At 40.0% G+C, this 17,172-nt stretch overlaps 1 protein-coding gene across 4 annotated transcripts in view; it reads left to right on the top strand.

Moving 5' to 3' along the window:
- The window catches only part of KLHL2 (kelch like family member 2), a 102,435-nt gene that overhangs the window by 52,306 nt on the left and 32,957 nt on the right, over window positions 1–17,172 (top strand). For all 4 annotated transcript variants that reach the window (XM_035022766.1, XM_035022768.1, XM_035022765.1 and 1 more), the window contains one exon: window positions 1,448–1,610. In XM_035022766.1, the coding sequence (XP_034878657.1) occupies window positions 1,448–1,610 (163 nt within the window). The remainder of the gene's footprint in view (window positions 1–1,447; window positions 1,611–17,172) is intronic.

Here is a 17,172-nt window from a genome sequence, read left to right as displayed (position 1 = left end):
TTTGCAAATTATCAACAACTAAAGGTTTCCATGGAGATCATTCTCATAACATAATGAAGCACACTATACATATTATACAGAAGGTTTCGCTATAAACAGCATTATTTGCATTTTGTTTTTCTTAAATTCAGAAGGAAAAGGCCACTAGATACTGTTTCTATTTTTTTAGAGAAAACTAATATTAGTTGGTGAAGTTGCACTAAAAACACATGAAATTATTCTCTCAGTCCTTAATTCTGGCCATTTCATTGTGTACATGTGGGTTAACTACATATGCAGCCTTTAGATTGGGAGGTAAAACTGTGGTTCATTTAAACAAGTAGACTAGTTTGTGTTACAGAAAGACATGAACACACTTTCTTGTCCACATTTAGGATTTATTACATTGGTAGAGAAAACTTATAAAAGATATCCTAAACTACTGTTTCTTTTCTCTTTTTCTCTTTGGTCTACAGCTTGGCATGTATGAGAGTCAATTCCTGAAGGGACTTAGGTTTTATTTATTTTTTATGCTAATATGATCTTTTCTAAAATTGATCATTGTTCTAATAGTTGAGGTTTATTTTTTTCTTTTGGCTTTTATAAAAGAGCAGCAGATGTTCAAGAACTTCTTTTTTTAATGAAGCTTTCCTCTTTAATTTGACTTTCAAATGTGGTACTTAACATAGCTTCACACTAATTCGCTTAAAAGGAAAAAAATGTTTCCATTATTGACCTATTTAAAAAGCAGTTGTGGTATTGGATATAGTGTTTATAGTGAAGATACTGGTGAGATCCCATAGAAAAACTCATAATTAATACAAAATCTCTTGGAATTATTCAAATACAAATACAAATTAAAAAGTTAATATTAAGTAATTATCTTTTGTGTTTTCCTTTTTAGCACATATATTACATTTTAGAGAAATTATCTGATTGTACTGAGACTGTTGAATTTAAGATTGTTCTGTCCCCTAAGGAAAGTAGTTTGTTGTGTTATTCAGACAGTGGAAGAGCAAAATGAGGCTTTGTTGTGGTATGTATTACTTTGGGCTCCTGCCTTCCCCACAAATCACTGAAGGTCATGACTGCTTGAATTGAGGGGAAAAAAACCATTTTGACTGAACCATAGCACCCCCTAGCATCCTAATAATTTATGTTTTTAAAAGTCAAAGGTACATTTTGTTTATGCTTATAAAAAAGAATGATTAATATCTGATATCTCTTATATTTTTATGACCAAGAAGGGATCTTTGAAAGATTCTATAGAAATTATGGGGAATGTGGGCATCGCCCTTTTTGCAAATAATTGTTCCATTACTTTCCATGGAGTATTCCATGGGTCCATGGAGTATTTGGGACTGGATGCAGATCATAAGTTATAGCTGCATGTGTTGTGATCTGTATAGGAGTGGTAAATAGTGTTCCTCCATCCACCTGCCTAACCGGACTTACTTGTATGTTGCAGGTACTTCTCCCAGCAGCTGGTCTGTTACAGTTACAGGATGTGAAGAAGACCTGCTGTGAATTTTTGGAGTCTCAGCTTCACCCTGTCAACTGCTTAGGAATTCGGGCTTTTGCTGATATGCATGCATGCACAGACCTCCTGAACAAAGCCAACACCTATGCAGGCAAGTGGAATAGACTTCGGCTGAGTTTGAGACAGAGGAATCTGGAACTCTTGAGTTCTGATGGGATTCTATAGTGATTTTTGGAAAGTTGTGTTGTGTTTCTGGATCGGGACTTTATAATAATACATTTAAAATCTTACGATGTATTACTGCAGAATTGAACCATGTTTATAAAATTCTGAACTTAAAAAAAAACTCTATCAATTGGTATTGGGCCTGAAGAATAGAATAGATAGTTTTATGCAAGTATTGAATCCCTATGTCTTTTTCTTTCAAATTGTCAAATTAACATACATATGAGAAAATATTTGCATATGAATTAAGTCATTTAATTTCTGTGGCTTTGTATCCCCTTTTCTTGAACCTAGCAGAACAATTTTCTGGCTTAAAAATTTTCTTTTTTTTTTTTTAAAGATTTTATTTATTTATTTGACACAGACACAGCGAGAGAAGGAACACAAGCGGGGGAGTGGGAGAGGGAGAAGCAGGCTCCCGGCTGAGCAAGGAGCCCAATGCGGGACTCGATCCCAGGACCCTGGGATCATGACCTGAGCCGAAGGCAGACGCATAACGACTGAGCCACCCAGGCGCCCCCTGGCTTAAAAATTTTCAAAGGTGTTGAAGTCTAGTTGCCTTTGGGCAGAGTGGAGAAGTAGATCCGAAATATAGGCCTCTTTCTCCTTAGACACTAGTTCTCAGGACCTTCTGGCACCCTCCTTCTGTGGCAGAGGACAGCCCGTTGCTGTTGTCAAGGAAGCCATCACTTTGGTTGCTGTATAGAACCCTCTGATCCCCTATGTTTCCAGTTGAGGAGCAGAGTTTCTTGTTATTGTGTTGGAGTAGCTAAAGTACACAAAAGTAACCTATAATTTATTTTGCTCTGAATTTATAAGCATTTTAAAAAATACATATTAAAGGTGATTCTTAGAAAGTTTCTAATTTTTTTAACCGTCTTTGGGAAGATAAGCCTGGTGGAAGTTATAACCCACCATCTCTGTCCTGTATTTGTGAGATCCAATAAGAACAGTTATTATAGAACCTTCCATGACCCTGCCCCTTAATATGCTTGAGAACCCCAACTTCCTCCCACCTTCAAATGCAAGAGCTCCTTTTTTTTTTTTTTTTTTAAAGATTTTATTTATTTATTTGAGAGAGAGAATGAGATAGAGAGAGCATGAGAGGGGGGAGGGTCAGAGGGAGAAGCAGATTCCCTGCTGAGCAGGGAGCCCGATGCGGGACTCGATCCCGGGACTCCAGGATCATAACCTGAACCGAAGGCAGTCGCTTAACCAACTGAGCCACCCAGGCGCCCCAAATGCAAGAGCTCCTTGTCTAAACTCTGCTCCACGGTGCTTACTCTGATGAGTAAGGGACACTGTGCTGTAGCACATTGACCCGGATAAGGGGTGTGTGTGTATGTGCGTGTGTGTACATGTGAACGCACAAAGCACTGGAGAGGAATAATGCCTGCATCCCTATTGTATTTATCAAAGAAATAATGGTAAGTGGTTAGTTGGAGAAAAAACCTGCAGTGCTGCAGTGAAACATAGTATGTCCAGTAAATTTGAATTTTATAGATTTCTTTGGGGTGACCTGATTAGTCAGACTACCCTTTATAAAATTCTTTCAGTGGGAAGATGTGATCTGAATTTCAGAAAGTTAATTTACAGATGAACTTTTAGCACACAACCCTTCTGTAAGTTGGGGAATGCCTATAATATGTAATGATATTCATGTAATCCTTCTGAGTGGGATGAGACATTTTAAGAAAAACCAAAGACAAATTTGGATTCACTGATGTGTTCCAGTGAATTCAGCTGTTCTTCAGCTAAGTAGAAAATTTTCCGTCTAAATTTGTAAGATCCATTAACTCTAGACATAATGTGCCTGTTGTAAGTGATTTATATTGGGAGAATGAAGGAGGCTTGTATATTTTTTGGTAATTTTTTGTGCATGAAACAGTCACTGTTAAACATATCTTTCTTGGGCAGCTAGTTGTCTCATATGACTTGATACACGTTATTGACTTTTAAGAGATCGGGAAAGGGACTTGGGGACAGAATGAATAAAGCAGGACTCATGCAAAAGATGTCCACACATAATTCACATGATATACTGGAACTCTTAGTTCTGTTCCTGTCAGAACCAACTCATGTACTGTGTGCTTAGGAGATTTTTATTGGATTTAGTTATTTCTTTCTCTTATTTAAAATCTTAAATTTAGTGTGGTATACTATAAAATATGAACAGTTATCCACCAGAATTTGAATACCTCTATGTCTTAGTTTGTAGAGTTCTTCTTCATAATTAGGCAAAGAACTTTTTGTGGACAGTTTAATGTCATTTTCAGCAAAATTATAAAGAAAAATTAATTCTTAACTTTTTAAAAGATTTATTTATTTATTTTAAAGAGAGAAAGTGCAGGAAGGAGGAGATGGAGGGAAGCAGGCTCCCCACTGAGCTCGGAGCCCGACTTGGGGCTCAATCCCATGACCCATAAGATCATGACCTGAGCTGAAAACCAAGAGTTGGACGCTCAACAGACTGAGCCAGCCACCCAGGCGCCCCTAATGCTTAATTTTTAATGCACTATGTTTTATTTTATTTTTTTAAAAAAGATTATTTTAGAGAGAGAGAGAGTGGGGAAGGACAGAAGGAGAGGGAGAGTTAGAATCTCAAGCAGACTCTGTGCTGAGTATGGAGCCCAACTGAGGGCTCCATCTCACGACCCTGAGATCATGACCTGAGCCGAAACCAAGAGTCAGACGTTTAACTGACTGAGCCACCTAGGAGCCCCTAATGCACTATATCTTAAATCGTAGTCTAGTGTTAAAGGATATACTGCTTTTATACCATGCTTTTGAATCTTATATTTGCTTGAGTTTATAAGTCACATTTTACAACATCTTTTATTATGAAAAATTATAACACACGTGAAAATAGAATAGTACTATTCATCAAACGTTAGGAGTTGTCAATTCATGAAAAATCTTGTTTCAACTATATACCCCTGTTATTAACTATCCCCCTCTTGTTATTATTTTTTATATGTAAACTTTTTAATGATATCCTATATATATATATACATGTATATATATATAGAAAAGTACACAGTGGCAAGTCTACATCTTGATGAATTTTTACATCCTCTTGTATTATTTGAAGCAATTCTGTCATCATTTCGTATCTATTTCATTCTTAAAATTTTAAAGAAATAAAATCGCAGTGACCAACTTCATATAATGAAACTATTTCCATATACTTTGGCATATTAATAACAAACTTTCTAAAGTAAATAATTCAGAATAATACTAAAAAACAGTTGTTCTTCCTAGTGAAAATACCTGATTGTTGTTTATATCTTACGCAAATAGGAGGTGGGGAGGTAAGGAGTTCACATGGGAAGATAACAGTCTTTTTTTCCTGCTGTGAACAAATAATTGTTTAGTCCTTCTTTTCTTTCTTTTTGCAATTCAAGCACTTTATGCATCCAGAAAATCTACCCAAACTCCTAAATTACTTTCAAATTCAAATCATGGAGCATGTGGAAAGGTCTGGGAGAGTGAAGGGGGACAGTGGCAATTAAGAAAGTTAATACCTTCCTTTTTCATTTTTCTGTCCTAGACAGTGGGCCTGTGACAGGCCTTTCTAGGCAAGAAAGAAAGAAAGGAAGGAATACAGAGCAATAGAAGGGTTCATACATACATGCTTACAGACATGGAAAGAAGAGGGGAGGAGAAAGGGGGGCCGACAGAGAGAAAGGATGGGAAAGGCAAGAAGGCTTGTTTAACCTCAGGGTACTTTCTGAGCCCAAGCATGCCTGGAGCACTCCTGTCCTTTGAAAACTCACCTGAGATTCTGGACATAAGATCTGCCTCATTCCTTTCTCTTGCAGAGTGGAAATGAGTTCTCTGGTGTGTATTATAATTGAATTAAATTATACAGGTATAATGAAAGAATTAAGGTGCTCCGTGGAAATCTCTTCTATGAACTCATGCTTATTTTTCATAATATCACATTTTTAAAGAAAGTAAAAATGTGAGAAACCAGTGGGCGGGGTAGAAAGCCTGAGCAGGGAGGGTGTAAATCCTTGCTGCTTATCCTGCTGCACTCTCGTGGCTTTGGCCGTGTGGTGCTGGCAGTCACGGCCTGTCACGCTGGCCCACGCGGCTTCACCAGGGCCTGTAGTGACATGTTCTTCAAATTGTAGACAGCTGACGGCGACCAGACCAGCCAGGTTAAATGATCTGCATGTTGAGGCATGGTGTTCTGGACTGTAATCAGCCTTTGTGATGCTCTTGAATGATTATTTTCTTAGCTAAAGAGCTAGATGGAATTATTTTTGCTGCATGCCTAAAAAAGAAAATTTTCACACCTAATTTCAGGTTGTAGAGACTTGTTTGGATAATGCTAACTTGTGGATGCTTTTACTTCCCGTGTGTTTTGAGCGGTGTCCATATTTTAACAGTTTTCCAAATCATGAATACTTTTGTTTTTAGCATTTTCTCCAAGATAAAAATATGGAGGAGATAAAAACTGAACTTATTAGTTTCAAGGCATTTTAATAGCCCCAGACTGTTTTGGAAGTTAGGTTTTAATTTTAATTTGAAATACGAATTGTGTTTAGCCTCTGTGTTGACAAACAAAAGTTGCCAGTTGTGGAATTGTAAGAATTTCAAACAAATTTAAGGGAAACAACAGTTTTAGATTCTTAATCATTCCTTCATTTCACCACTCCCTACACTAAAAGTTTGAGAAGCTACTTACTATCAGTTCTTAGTGATCTTTGGGGAGATTTGCAGTATCATTTTCAAGCCAGTGTTCCAGCTGAAATTCTGGGATTGGTGAACACTCAGCGTTCCCCAGTACCAGGAAAACCTGAAAAGAAGTCTTCTCCAGTCCCTGACATACTTTCAATTTCTTTCTCGTCCTCCTCTTGCTCTTAACCCTGTTGTCTGTTTACATCCTGGCCTGAACTGCCCTACTTTTAGCCTTTCCACCATGCTTGGAAAATGACCACACTTTTTATATGCCCAGCTGTTTTCATGTGTGTCCCCTCTCCCTTTGTCTTAAATGAAACTTTGCTTTCCCTCTAAACCTGAGAACTGGGGGCAAACTTCTTTAGAGGACCACCCCCCACCCCCGACTCTCCGGGAAGGTGGGTAAAGGGGTACGACTTCAGCCTGTTGTTCTGTCCCTGTCACTGTCCTCTGTTCTGAACCACTGACTGGCGGCCTGCAGCATTCTCTCTGCAGCCTGTTCTCTCTCCAGACCTCCACGTCTGCTTCTGTCTTTGACACCTAGGTTGTCTCCTCCCTCTCTACTTCCTGTCTTTTGCCATCAGCGATCTCAGGATCTATACTTTTGGCTTCGTTGAGATTCCCTGTTCCTAGTTGCTTGTGGCCACCATCTTCCCTCCGTAAACCCACCTGCCACCTTAGACCTCAATTCCAGGGCATGTTGAACCTTGTTTGTATTTTGAACGCCTTGTTGGTATTTGAAACAGCTTTGTGCTGACTATATTCCTGCCTCCTCATGCTCTTATATTTCTTCATAAATCTGCTCTCTAATGCCACTTACCTGGCAATCTCTTGGCCCTTTAGCCAATGGTCAGTCATTTCAAAGCTACCCTCTTTATGTGCCTGCCTTTACCCAGGCTGCTGTGGGTGGTAAAGAGGCTCAGTGCAATTTAACCCCTGCTTGCAAGGAGTTTCTAGGCCAGTAATATTCCACTTATGCCCAAATTCAGTGTGTCTTGATTATGCCTTATTCTCTGTAAAAGTAGTTCCTATAACTTTTTTTTTTTTTTTGCCATTAGTTTGCTTCAGTCATTTCCCACCATTCTATAATTTAGGCTAGGAATCACTGCTTAGGGTAAACATCTTTCAAAATAAGCCCATGATTTTGAAAGCTGCCCTTTTGAAAGAAACTTGTGTTGAGAGAGTGGTTTTAATAGTAGCATTACTAGCCTTGACTATGTAATATGCATACTAAAGACTAGTTGCTGATTATCTAAGGGTCTTTGCAATGTTAATTTACTGATGTGGAAGATTCTTCCTTTGGAGAACCATGAAAGCATTTGATGTACAGTGCTTCTTGATGAATTCATGCTGACTTAATTGATGCTTCTTACAAGAATTAATCATTTTTATATTTTTACATTCATTACGGTCCTCATTTGTGTCCTAGTAAGCGACATGCAATCTCTCTGCTCTGCTTTGGGTTGACAGTTTTTCTCATTCAGATGAGTTAGCTGTTTCTGGGTTTCACCAAAGCTGTATGTGTTAATGGAGCTGCTGGAGATATATATGTAATTTTTTTTTTTCCTAGAGACTAATAGTATACAGAATGAAAGAATCACAGAGTATGAGCACTTGTAGGGACCTTAGCGGTTATCTAGTCTAACATTTATTTTATTAATTAGGATAATGAAGACCAGGGAGATTTTTATTTTTCCAAAAACACTTTGTCTCTCAGGGATAAGCTGTTTGTGGGTCTAAAATATGTTATTATCCATGCACTTACCCTCATTTCTCAGATGGAATTCTGCACTAGGTGGAATATAGAGGAATTATAGGAATTCTTCATGGCACTTAATTTTGATCAAAAAGGTGTTTGGTGTTGGGAAATCAAACATAAAGCATACTTTGTAACTTATCACTGGGTGCAAAACTGAACAAGCAAAACTTTAGACTTTTATTATTGATTTCATTGGGCTTAATTTAGGATGAGGGACCAGAGCTAATGATCCTAATAGACCTGGTGTGACAAATCCTTAAGGATTATCTTTCATTTCTTGATAATCTTATTTTAGGTGCAGAAGGGAAGCAAACAGAAAAGTTCAGCTGTCCTAGAGAGTGAAGAGAGCCCTTATATATAAGGAAGAATATGTATATATATCATATATGCACAATAGATGTGTTTAATGTGTATTGCACATTCATGATACAGTCTGTACTACTGGGAATTATGCCCTCCTGCAGTTGTGGGATTTGTCTAGAGAAAAGGAACTGATTATTAAATGTCAGCATAACTAGGTTGGCTTTATTCAGCAGCAGTGATAAACTAGTAAGGGCAAGTTACTGAAGTCACAGTGAAAGCTCTCAGAGTAATTTGTCAACATGTGAGTGAAAGGATTAGAAACAATAGTTGAGGTTGGTTAAGGGAGAACCATGGTAATGAAGATAGAGAGAGGGTGACTGAAGCCAGACTGGGGATATGGAAACCAACCCTGGATATGAGTAAAGGAAACAGACCAAACTCTGACATGATCTGCCCTTTAGCATAACTTTTTAAGTGAGTATTTTGTGGGTGCATTTTACTGTGTGCGTATTTATTCCGGTGTGCAGTAGCTGTTAATTTGTACTGTACCTTACTGAGGTGCAGTAAGCTGAATAAGAATTCGTTCAGTGAAAAGGAAGAATTTCTTATCTTGGCTTTGTGACAGGTATTAGACTTGTATTTGTAAAACCAATCCAAAGATGTTAGGGTTTTAGCTGATAGTGTATTCAATAACAGTACTGTAACTGTGTCTAGAAAGATGTAAGGTGATTATCTCATTCTGTTCTTCCTGGGTCAGACAGTTACCTATGAAACTGAGTTCATTTTCAGGTTACATGTTTTGAGACAGACTGACAAATGGAAGCCCTGAATTTGGAGCCAGGATTATGGTGAAGACCCCAAGTGATATTATACAAGGAATGCTCAAAAGACTTAGGAGTTTATAGACCCTGAGAAGAAAATTTAGGAGAAAATAATGCTCTGACTGAGCCACCCAGGCATCCCGAGTGTGTGACTCTTGATCTCGGGGTTATGGTTTGAGACCCACGTTGGGTGTAGAGATTACTTAAAAAAATAAAAACTTAAAAAAAAAAGGTTAGAGGGGCGCCTGGGTGGCTTAGTCGTCAAGCGTCTGCCTTCGGCTCAGGTCATGATTCCAGGGTCCTGGGATCAAGCCCCTCATCGGGCTCCCTGCTTGGCGGGAAGCCTGCTTCTCCCTCTCCCCCTCCCCCTGCTTGTGTTCCCTCTCTCGCTGTGTCTCTCTCTGTCAAATAAGTAAATAAAATCTTTTAAAAAAAAAAGTTTAGAAAGAAGTATTATAGAATCCAAACTGGGAGAGAGTATCTTTAGGGTTAAACACAGTACAGGGGTTGAGAAGTTTTAATCTCAAGAGAAGGACTTCCAAAGAACAAATTCAGGGGAAGGGTGGGCCAGAGGCTATGTTACAACAGATAAAGATGTGAGTGTGTAGTGCATCAAAATTCAGAGGCTTCTGTATTAAGATCTGACCTAAAGAAGTTTGGTGTAAATGCCAGCAACGTAGGGCAGTGGCCCAAGATAGGAAGCGTAAACCATTGTTTTTTTTCTTACTTAGGACAGCATTTGTCCACTGAAGTCAAGAAGATGAAATGCATTGATTATCTATAGCAACACTTTTCTTTCTCATTGGGGAAGGAAACTATTTGGACCTAGTTTGGAAATATTTTATTTTTTCTTTTAAAAAAAATCTTAACCATTAATATTTTCATATGAATAAAACATTTATTTTTATATTTATTATTTTTAAAAAAAATTTTAAATTTTATTATGCTATGTCACCATACAGTACATCATTAGCTTTTGATGTAGTGTTCCATGATTCAGTGTTTTCTTTTTTTTTTTTTTTTTTTAAGATTTTATTTATTTGCGAGAGAGAGAATGAGAGACAGAGAGCATGAGAGGGAGGAGGGTCAGAGGGAGAAGCAGACTCCCCACTGAGCAGGGAGCCCGATGCGGGACTCGATCCCGGGACTCCAGGATCATGACCTGAGCCGAAGGCAGTCGCTTAACCAACTGAGCCACCCAGGCGCCCGATTCAGTGTTTTCGTATAACACCCAGTGCTCCATGCAATACGTGCCCTCCTTAATACCCATCACTGGGCTAACGCATCCCCCACCCCCCTCCCCTCTAAAACCCTCCGTTTGTTTCTCGGAGTCCATAGTCTCTCATGGTTCGTCTCCTCCTCTGATTTACCCCGCTTCATTTTCCCCTTCCTTCTCCTAATGTCCTCCATGCTATTCCTTATGTTCCATGAATAAGTGAAACCATATGATAATTGACTTTCTCTGCTTGACTTATTTCACTTAGCATAATCTCCTCCAGTCCCATCCATGTTGATGTAAAAGTTGGGTATTCATCCTTTCTAATGGCTGAGTAATATTCCATGATATATATGGACCACATCTTCTTTATCCATTCGTCTGTTGAAGGGCATCTTGGCTCTTTCCACAGTTTGGCTATTGTGGACATTGCTGCTATGAACATTGGGGTGCATATGGCCCTTCTTTTCACTACATCTGTGACTTTGGGGTAAATACCCAATAGTGCAATTGCTGGGTCATAGGATAGCTCTATTTTTAATTTTTTGAGGAATCTCCACACTGTTTTCCAAAGTGGCTGTACCAACTTGCATTCCCACCAACAGTGTAAGAGGGTTCCCCTTTCTCCACAACCTCTCCAACATTTTTGCCTTGTCAATTTTTGCCATTCTAACTGGTGTAAGGTGGTATCTCAATGTGGTTTTGATTTGAATTTCCCTGATGGCTAATGATGATGCACATTTTTTCATGTGTCTGTTAGCCATTTGTATGTCTTCTTTTGAGAAGTGTCTGTTCATGTCTTCTGCCCATGTTTTGACTTGATTATTTGTTTTTTGGGTGCTGAGTTTGAGAAGTTCTTTATAGATCTTTGAAATCAGCGCTTTGTCTGTAGTGTCATTTGCAAATATCTTCTCCCATTCTGTGGGTTGCCTCTTTGTTTTGTTGACTGTTTCCTTTGCTGTGCAGAAGCTTTTTATCTTGATGAAGTCCCAAAAGTTCATTTTCACATTTGTTTCCCTTGCCTTTGGAGACGTGTCTTGAAAGAAGTTGCTGTGGCTGATGTCGAAGAGGTTACTGCCTATGTTCTGTCTCACATTGAAGTCTTTCATCCATTTTTAGTTTATCTTTGTGTGTGGTGTTAGAGAATGGTCGAGTTTCATTCTTCCGCATGTGGCTGTCCAATTTTCCTAGCACCATTTGTTGAAGAGACTTTTTTCCACTGCATATTTTTTCTTGCTTTGTCGAAGATTATTTGACCATAGAATTGAGGGTCCATATCTGGGCTCCCTATTCTGTTTCATTGGTCTATATGTCTGTTTTTGTGCCAGTACCATGCTATCTTGGTGATCACAGCTTTGTAATATAGCTTGAAATCACTCAGCGTGATGCCTCCAGCTTTGTTTTCCTTTTTCAACATTTCCTTGGCAATTTGGGGTCTTTTCTGATTCCATACAAATTTTAGGATAGTTTGTTCCAGCACTTTGAAAAGTGTCATTGGAACTTTGATTGGGATGGTGTTGAAGGTATAAATTGCTCTGGGTAGCATAGACATTTTAACAATGTTTTTTCTTCCAATCCATGAACATGAAATGTTTTTCCATCTTAAGTTTCTTTCATGAGTGTTCTGTAGTTCCTAGAGTATAGATCGTTTACGTCTTTGGTTAGGTTTATTCCGAGGTATCTTATGTTTTTGGGTGCTATTGTAAATGGAATTGTTTCTCTAATTTCTCTTTCTACAGTTGCATTGTTAGTGTATAAGAAAGCAACTGATTTCTGTGCATTGATTTTGTATCCTGCCCCATTACTGAATTGCTGTATGAGTTCTAGTAATTTGGGGGTGGAGTCTTTTGGGTTTTCTACATAAAGTATCATGTCTTCTGCGAAAAGAGAGAGTTTGACTTCTTCTTTGCCAATGTGAATGCTTTTATTTCTTTTTGTTGTCTGATTGCTGTTGCTAGGACTTCTAGTACTATGTTGAACAGTAGTGGCAAGAGTGGGCATCCTTGTCGTGTTCCTAATCTAAGGGAAAGGCTCTCAGCTTTTCCCCATTGAGGATGATATTCGTTGTGGGTTTTTCATAGATGGATTTTATGAACTTGAGGAATGTTCCCTCTATCCCTATACTCTGAAGAGTTTTAATCAGGAAAGGATGCTGTATTTTGTCAAATGCTTTTTCTGCATCAATTGGGAGGACCATATGGTTCTTCTCTCTCCTCTTATTAATGTGTTCTATCACATTGATTGATTTGCAAATGTTGAACCACCCTTGCATCCCGGGGATAAATCCCACTTGGTCGTGGTGGATGATCCTTTTAATGTATTGTTGGATCCTATTAGCTAGGATTTTGTTGAGGATTTTGGAATCCATATTCATCAGGGATATCGGTCTGAAATTCTCCCTTTTGATGGGATCTTTGCCTGGTTTGGGGATTAAGGTAATGTTGGCCTCATAGAATGAGTCTGGAAGCTTTCCTTCTGTTTCTATTTTTTGAAACAGCTTCAGGAGTATAGGTATTATTTCTTATTTGAATGTTTGATAGAATTCCCCAGGGAATCCATCAGGCCCTGGACTCTTGTTTTGGGGGAGGTTTTTGATCACTGCTTCAATCTTGTTACTGGTTATTGGCCTATTCAGGGTGTCGATTTCTTCCTGTTTCAGTCTTGGCAGTTTATAAGTTTCCAGGAAGACATCCATTTCTTCCATGTTGCTTAATTTATTGGCATATAGTTGTTAATAATAATTTCTAATAATTGTTTCTGTTTCCTAGGTGTTAGTCATGATCTCTCCCCTTTCATAATTTTATTAATTTGTGTCCTTTCTTTTTTCTTTTGGATAAGTCTGGCCAGTGGCTTATCAATCTTATTAATTCTTTCAAAGAACCAGCTTCTAGTTTCGTTGATCTGATCTACTGTGTTTCTGGTTTCTAATTCATTGATCTTTGCTCTAATCTTAATTATTTCTCTTCTAATGCGTGGCTTAGGCATCATTTGTTGCTTTTTCTCCAGTTCTTTAAGGTGTAATGTTTGTTGGTGAATTCGGGATTTTTCTATTTTTTTGAGTGAGGCTTGGATGGCTATGAATTTCCCCCTGAGGACTGCCTTTGCAGTATCCCATAGGATCTGGACTGATGTGTTTTCGTTCTCATTGGTTTCCATGAATTATTTAAGTTCTTCTTTGATTTCTTGGTTGACCCAAACATTCTTGAGCAGAGTGGTCTTTAGCTTCCAAGTGTTTGAATTTCTGCCAAATTTTTTCTTGTGATTGAGTTCCAGTTTTAAAACATTACGGTCTGAGACTATGCAGGGAATAATCTCAAATCTTTTGGTACCAGTTGAGACCTGATTTGTGACCCAGTATGTGGTCTATTCTGGAGAAAGTTCCTTGTGCGCTCGAGAAGAATGAGTATTCTTTTGTTTTAGGGTGGAATGTTCTGTATATATCTGTGAGGTCCATCTGGTCCAGTGTGTCATTCAAAGCTCTTGTTTCTTTGTTGATTTTCTGCTTAGATGATTTGTCTATTGCTGAGAGTGGAGCATTGAGGTCTCCTACAATTAACGTGTTGTTATCAATAGGACTCTTTATTTTGGTTAACAGTTAGCTTATGTAGATGGCTGCTTCCATGTTGGGGGTGTAGATATTTACAACTGTTAGATCTTCTTGTTGGATAGACCCTTTAAGAATGATACAGTGGGGAGCCTGGGTGGCTCAGTTGTTAAGTGTCTGCCTTTGGCTCAGGTCATGATCCCAGGGTCCTGGGATTGAGCCCCGCATCAAGTTCCCTGCTCGGCAGGAAGCCTACTTCTCCCTCTCCCTCTCCCCCTGCTTGTGTTCCCTCTCTCGCTGTGTCTCTCTCTGTCAAATAAATAAATAAAATCTTAAAAAAAAAAAAAAGGAATGATGTAGTGTCCTTCTGTGTCTCTAACTACAGTCTTTAGCTTAAAATCTACTTTGTCTGATATAAGAATGCCTCCCCAGCTTTCTCTTGAGGTCCGTTGGCATGAAAGATGAATCTCATCCCTTCACTTCCAGTCTGGATGTAGCTTTAGGTTTAAGATGAGTCTCTTGTAGACTGCATATGGATGGGTCCTGTCTTTTTATCCAGTCTGCAACCCTGTGCCGTTTTATGGGAGCATTTAGGCTGTTCACGTTGAGAGTGATTATTGAAAGATATGAATTTATTGTCATCATGTTGCCTGTGAAGTGTTTGTTTCTGTAGATTGTCTCTGTCAGTTTCTGTTATATATCACTCTTGGGGTCTTTCTCCTTTCACAGAACCCCCCTTAATATTTCTTTCAGGGCCGGCTTAGTGGTCACATATTCTTTCAGTTTCTGCCCGTCTTGGAAGCTCTCATCTCTCCATCTATTCTAAATGACAGCCTTGCCAAATAAAGTATTCTTGACTGCATATTCTTCTCGTTTAGTACCCTGAATATGTCTTGCCAGCCCTTTCTGGCTTGCCAGGTCTCTGTGGATAGGTCTGACGTTATTCTGATGTTCCTCCCTCTGTATGTAAGGAATCTCTTCCCCCTAACTGCCCTTAAGATGGTTTCCTTGGTTCTAAGATTTGCGAGTTTTACTATTACATGCCGGGGCATTGGCCCCTTTTCCTTGATCTTGGGAGGGGTCCTTTCTGCCTCTAGGACACGAATGTTTGTTTCATTCCCCAGATTAGGGAAGTTCTCAGCTATGATTTGCTCAAATATATCTTCTAGTCCTCTCTTTCTCTCCACCCCCTCGGGGATCCCAATAATTCTGACATTGGAACGTTTCATGGCGTCACTTATTTTTCTAATTCTGTTTTCATGGATTTTGAGCTGTTTCTCCCAGGCCTCCTCCTTTTCCTTTTTTTCTATCCATTGGTCTTCTAGAACACTAGTTCGTTCTTCTGCCTTGTTTACCCTAGCTATTAAGAGTATCTAGATTAGATTGGATCTCACTGATAGCATTTTTAAGTTCTGCCAGTTTAGCTTTCATTTCTGCCCTTAGAGACTCTTATGTTGCCATTAATCGATTTCTCCATTCTAGCTATGGTCTTCGTAACTGTTACCCTGAAGTCCATTTCTGACATCCTGGTTATATCTGTATTCATTTGTAAATCTGTGGCAGAAGTCACAGTCTCTGAGTCTTTCCTATTTTGGGGATTCCTACTCCTAGTCATTCTGTTGAGGGGTGGTTTTGGGAGTGTACAGAGTCCAAATTACTGACCACAACCCAAGCAAGATGTACCTGTTTTCTTGGGACCTTAGGGTTGTTGCCCTCTTGTTTTCCCAGCCTGTCTTCTGGGGGAGGGGCCTGCTGCACTGTTACTCTGGCAACCCTGTTTGGGCAGAGTTGCCCTGCCCCATGTGGGGGTGGGGTGGGCTCAGTGAAAAGTGTTTTTTTGGGGGCTTTTGTTCTCTGGCGGCTTTCCCTGGTGGCTTTCTGTGTCTCTTCCGAGAATCAGAGCTGAAAAGACCGTTTCCAAACCTCTGCCTCAGAGCAGAGAGATCACAGTCTGTTTTTCCGTGAGCTCTCCAGGCCACACTATCTCCGTTTCTGTCTGTGCTGCTTAAAACTGCAGCGTCCTGGGTTGTGTGCCTCTCAGCAGCACTCCCAGTCCTTGCCTCCAGGTTGGGGCATGTCTCTGCCCTTTGTGCTTCTAAAACCACCAGCCACCCCCAGTTCGCACCCACTCCGGGTTTCTGTCGGGGGGCTGCCCTAAAGTCCTTTCCCCGCTGCTACTGGTCTGCGAGTCTGTGTCCGGTCCTCAGTGCAGGAGGCTATCACTCATCGGTGGTGTAGGATCCTGATGGCTCAGCTCCCTCCCCCTTCTGTTTATCCTTCGATATCTTCCCACGGAACCTCTTCGTACCTTGAATCCAACCACCTGCGATATTCTGTTTGTAGAGATCCAGATCTATCTTCTTACATCTCAGGTTGATTTTCTGGGTGTTCAGAGTGGTCTGGTAGATATCCAGCTCAATTCCGGGGACCGGTTGAAATAGGGTCCCCTACTCCTCCACCATCTTTTCCCTTCCTCTAAAAACATTTGTTTTTAATCATGGTGGCATAAGACATTCCTCATTTTTGCCCTCCCACCCCCAATAACAAGTATTCTGTATCCATGCACGAACAAAGTGGCTTTGTGGGACCTGTGGGATTCAGCACCATACACCAAGGGATCCGGTGGGAGTCTTGCCTACTTGTGCATTGCATACTAGGCAGACAGACCCCTGTCTTGGTTGTGGACTCTGAAGTGACCCATGAACCCATTCTAGCCCCTCTTGACCACAGTCAGGGAGCCACTGGAGAACATTGACCTAGACAGTCACCTGTGGACAAGAGGAGAGCCTTTAAAGAAGTCCAGGTTTCCAGAGGGGAAGATCCAGCACTTATCAGAGAAAAAAAGAAGTCTGGATACATTAGAGTGGGTTGGAACAGTTTGACTTTACCCATATCACCCCCTCCCCAAGGTGTACAGCACAGGGCCAAGAGAGATCTTCCTCAGGCTGCAATTCTTTAAGTGCAGAAAAGGAAGAGTGTATGAGTGAGCACTGAGGGACACAGTTCTACTAACTGCGTGGTGGACTCCCATCAAAAGCCTGCCCACTAGCTGCTGGGAAAGCCTCCCTCTCAGATCCTCTCAACAGACCCATATGCACCCCACCCCCTCTATGCTATGCCCCCCACCCCCACTGTGTGGCAAGTTTCCTGTTTGTGCTT

This window comes from Mirounga leonina, unplaced genomic scaffold (genome assembly GCF_011800145.1).
Source record: "Mirounga leonina isolate KUSES-001 unplaced genomic scaffold, KU_Mleo_1.0 Mir_176, whole genome shotgun sequence".
Lineage (NCBI taxonomy): Eukaryota > Metazoa > Chordata > Mammalia > Carnivora > Phocidae > Mirounga > Mirounga leonina.
The sequence above is the reverse complement of the archived record's forward strand: the minus strand, read 5'-3'. Positions and strand labels throughout refer to the sequence as shown.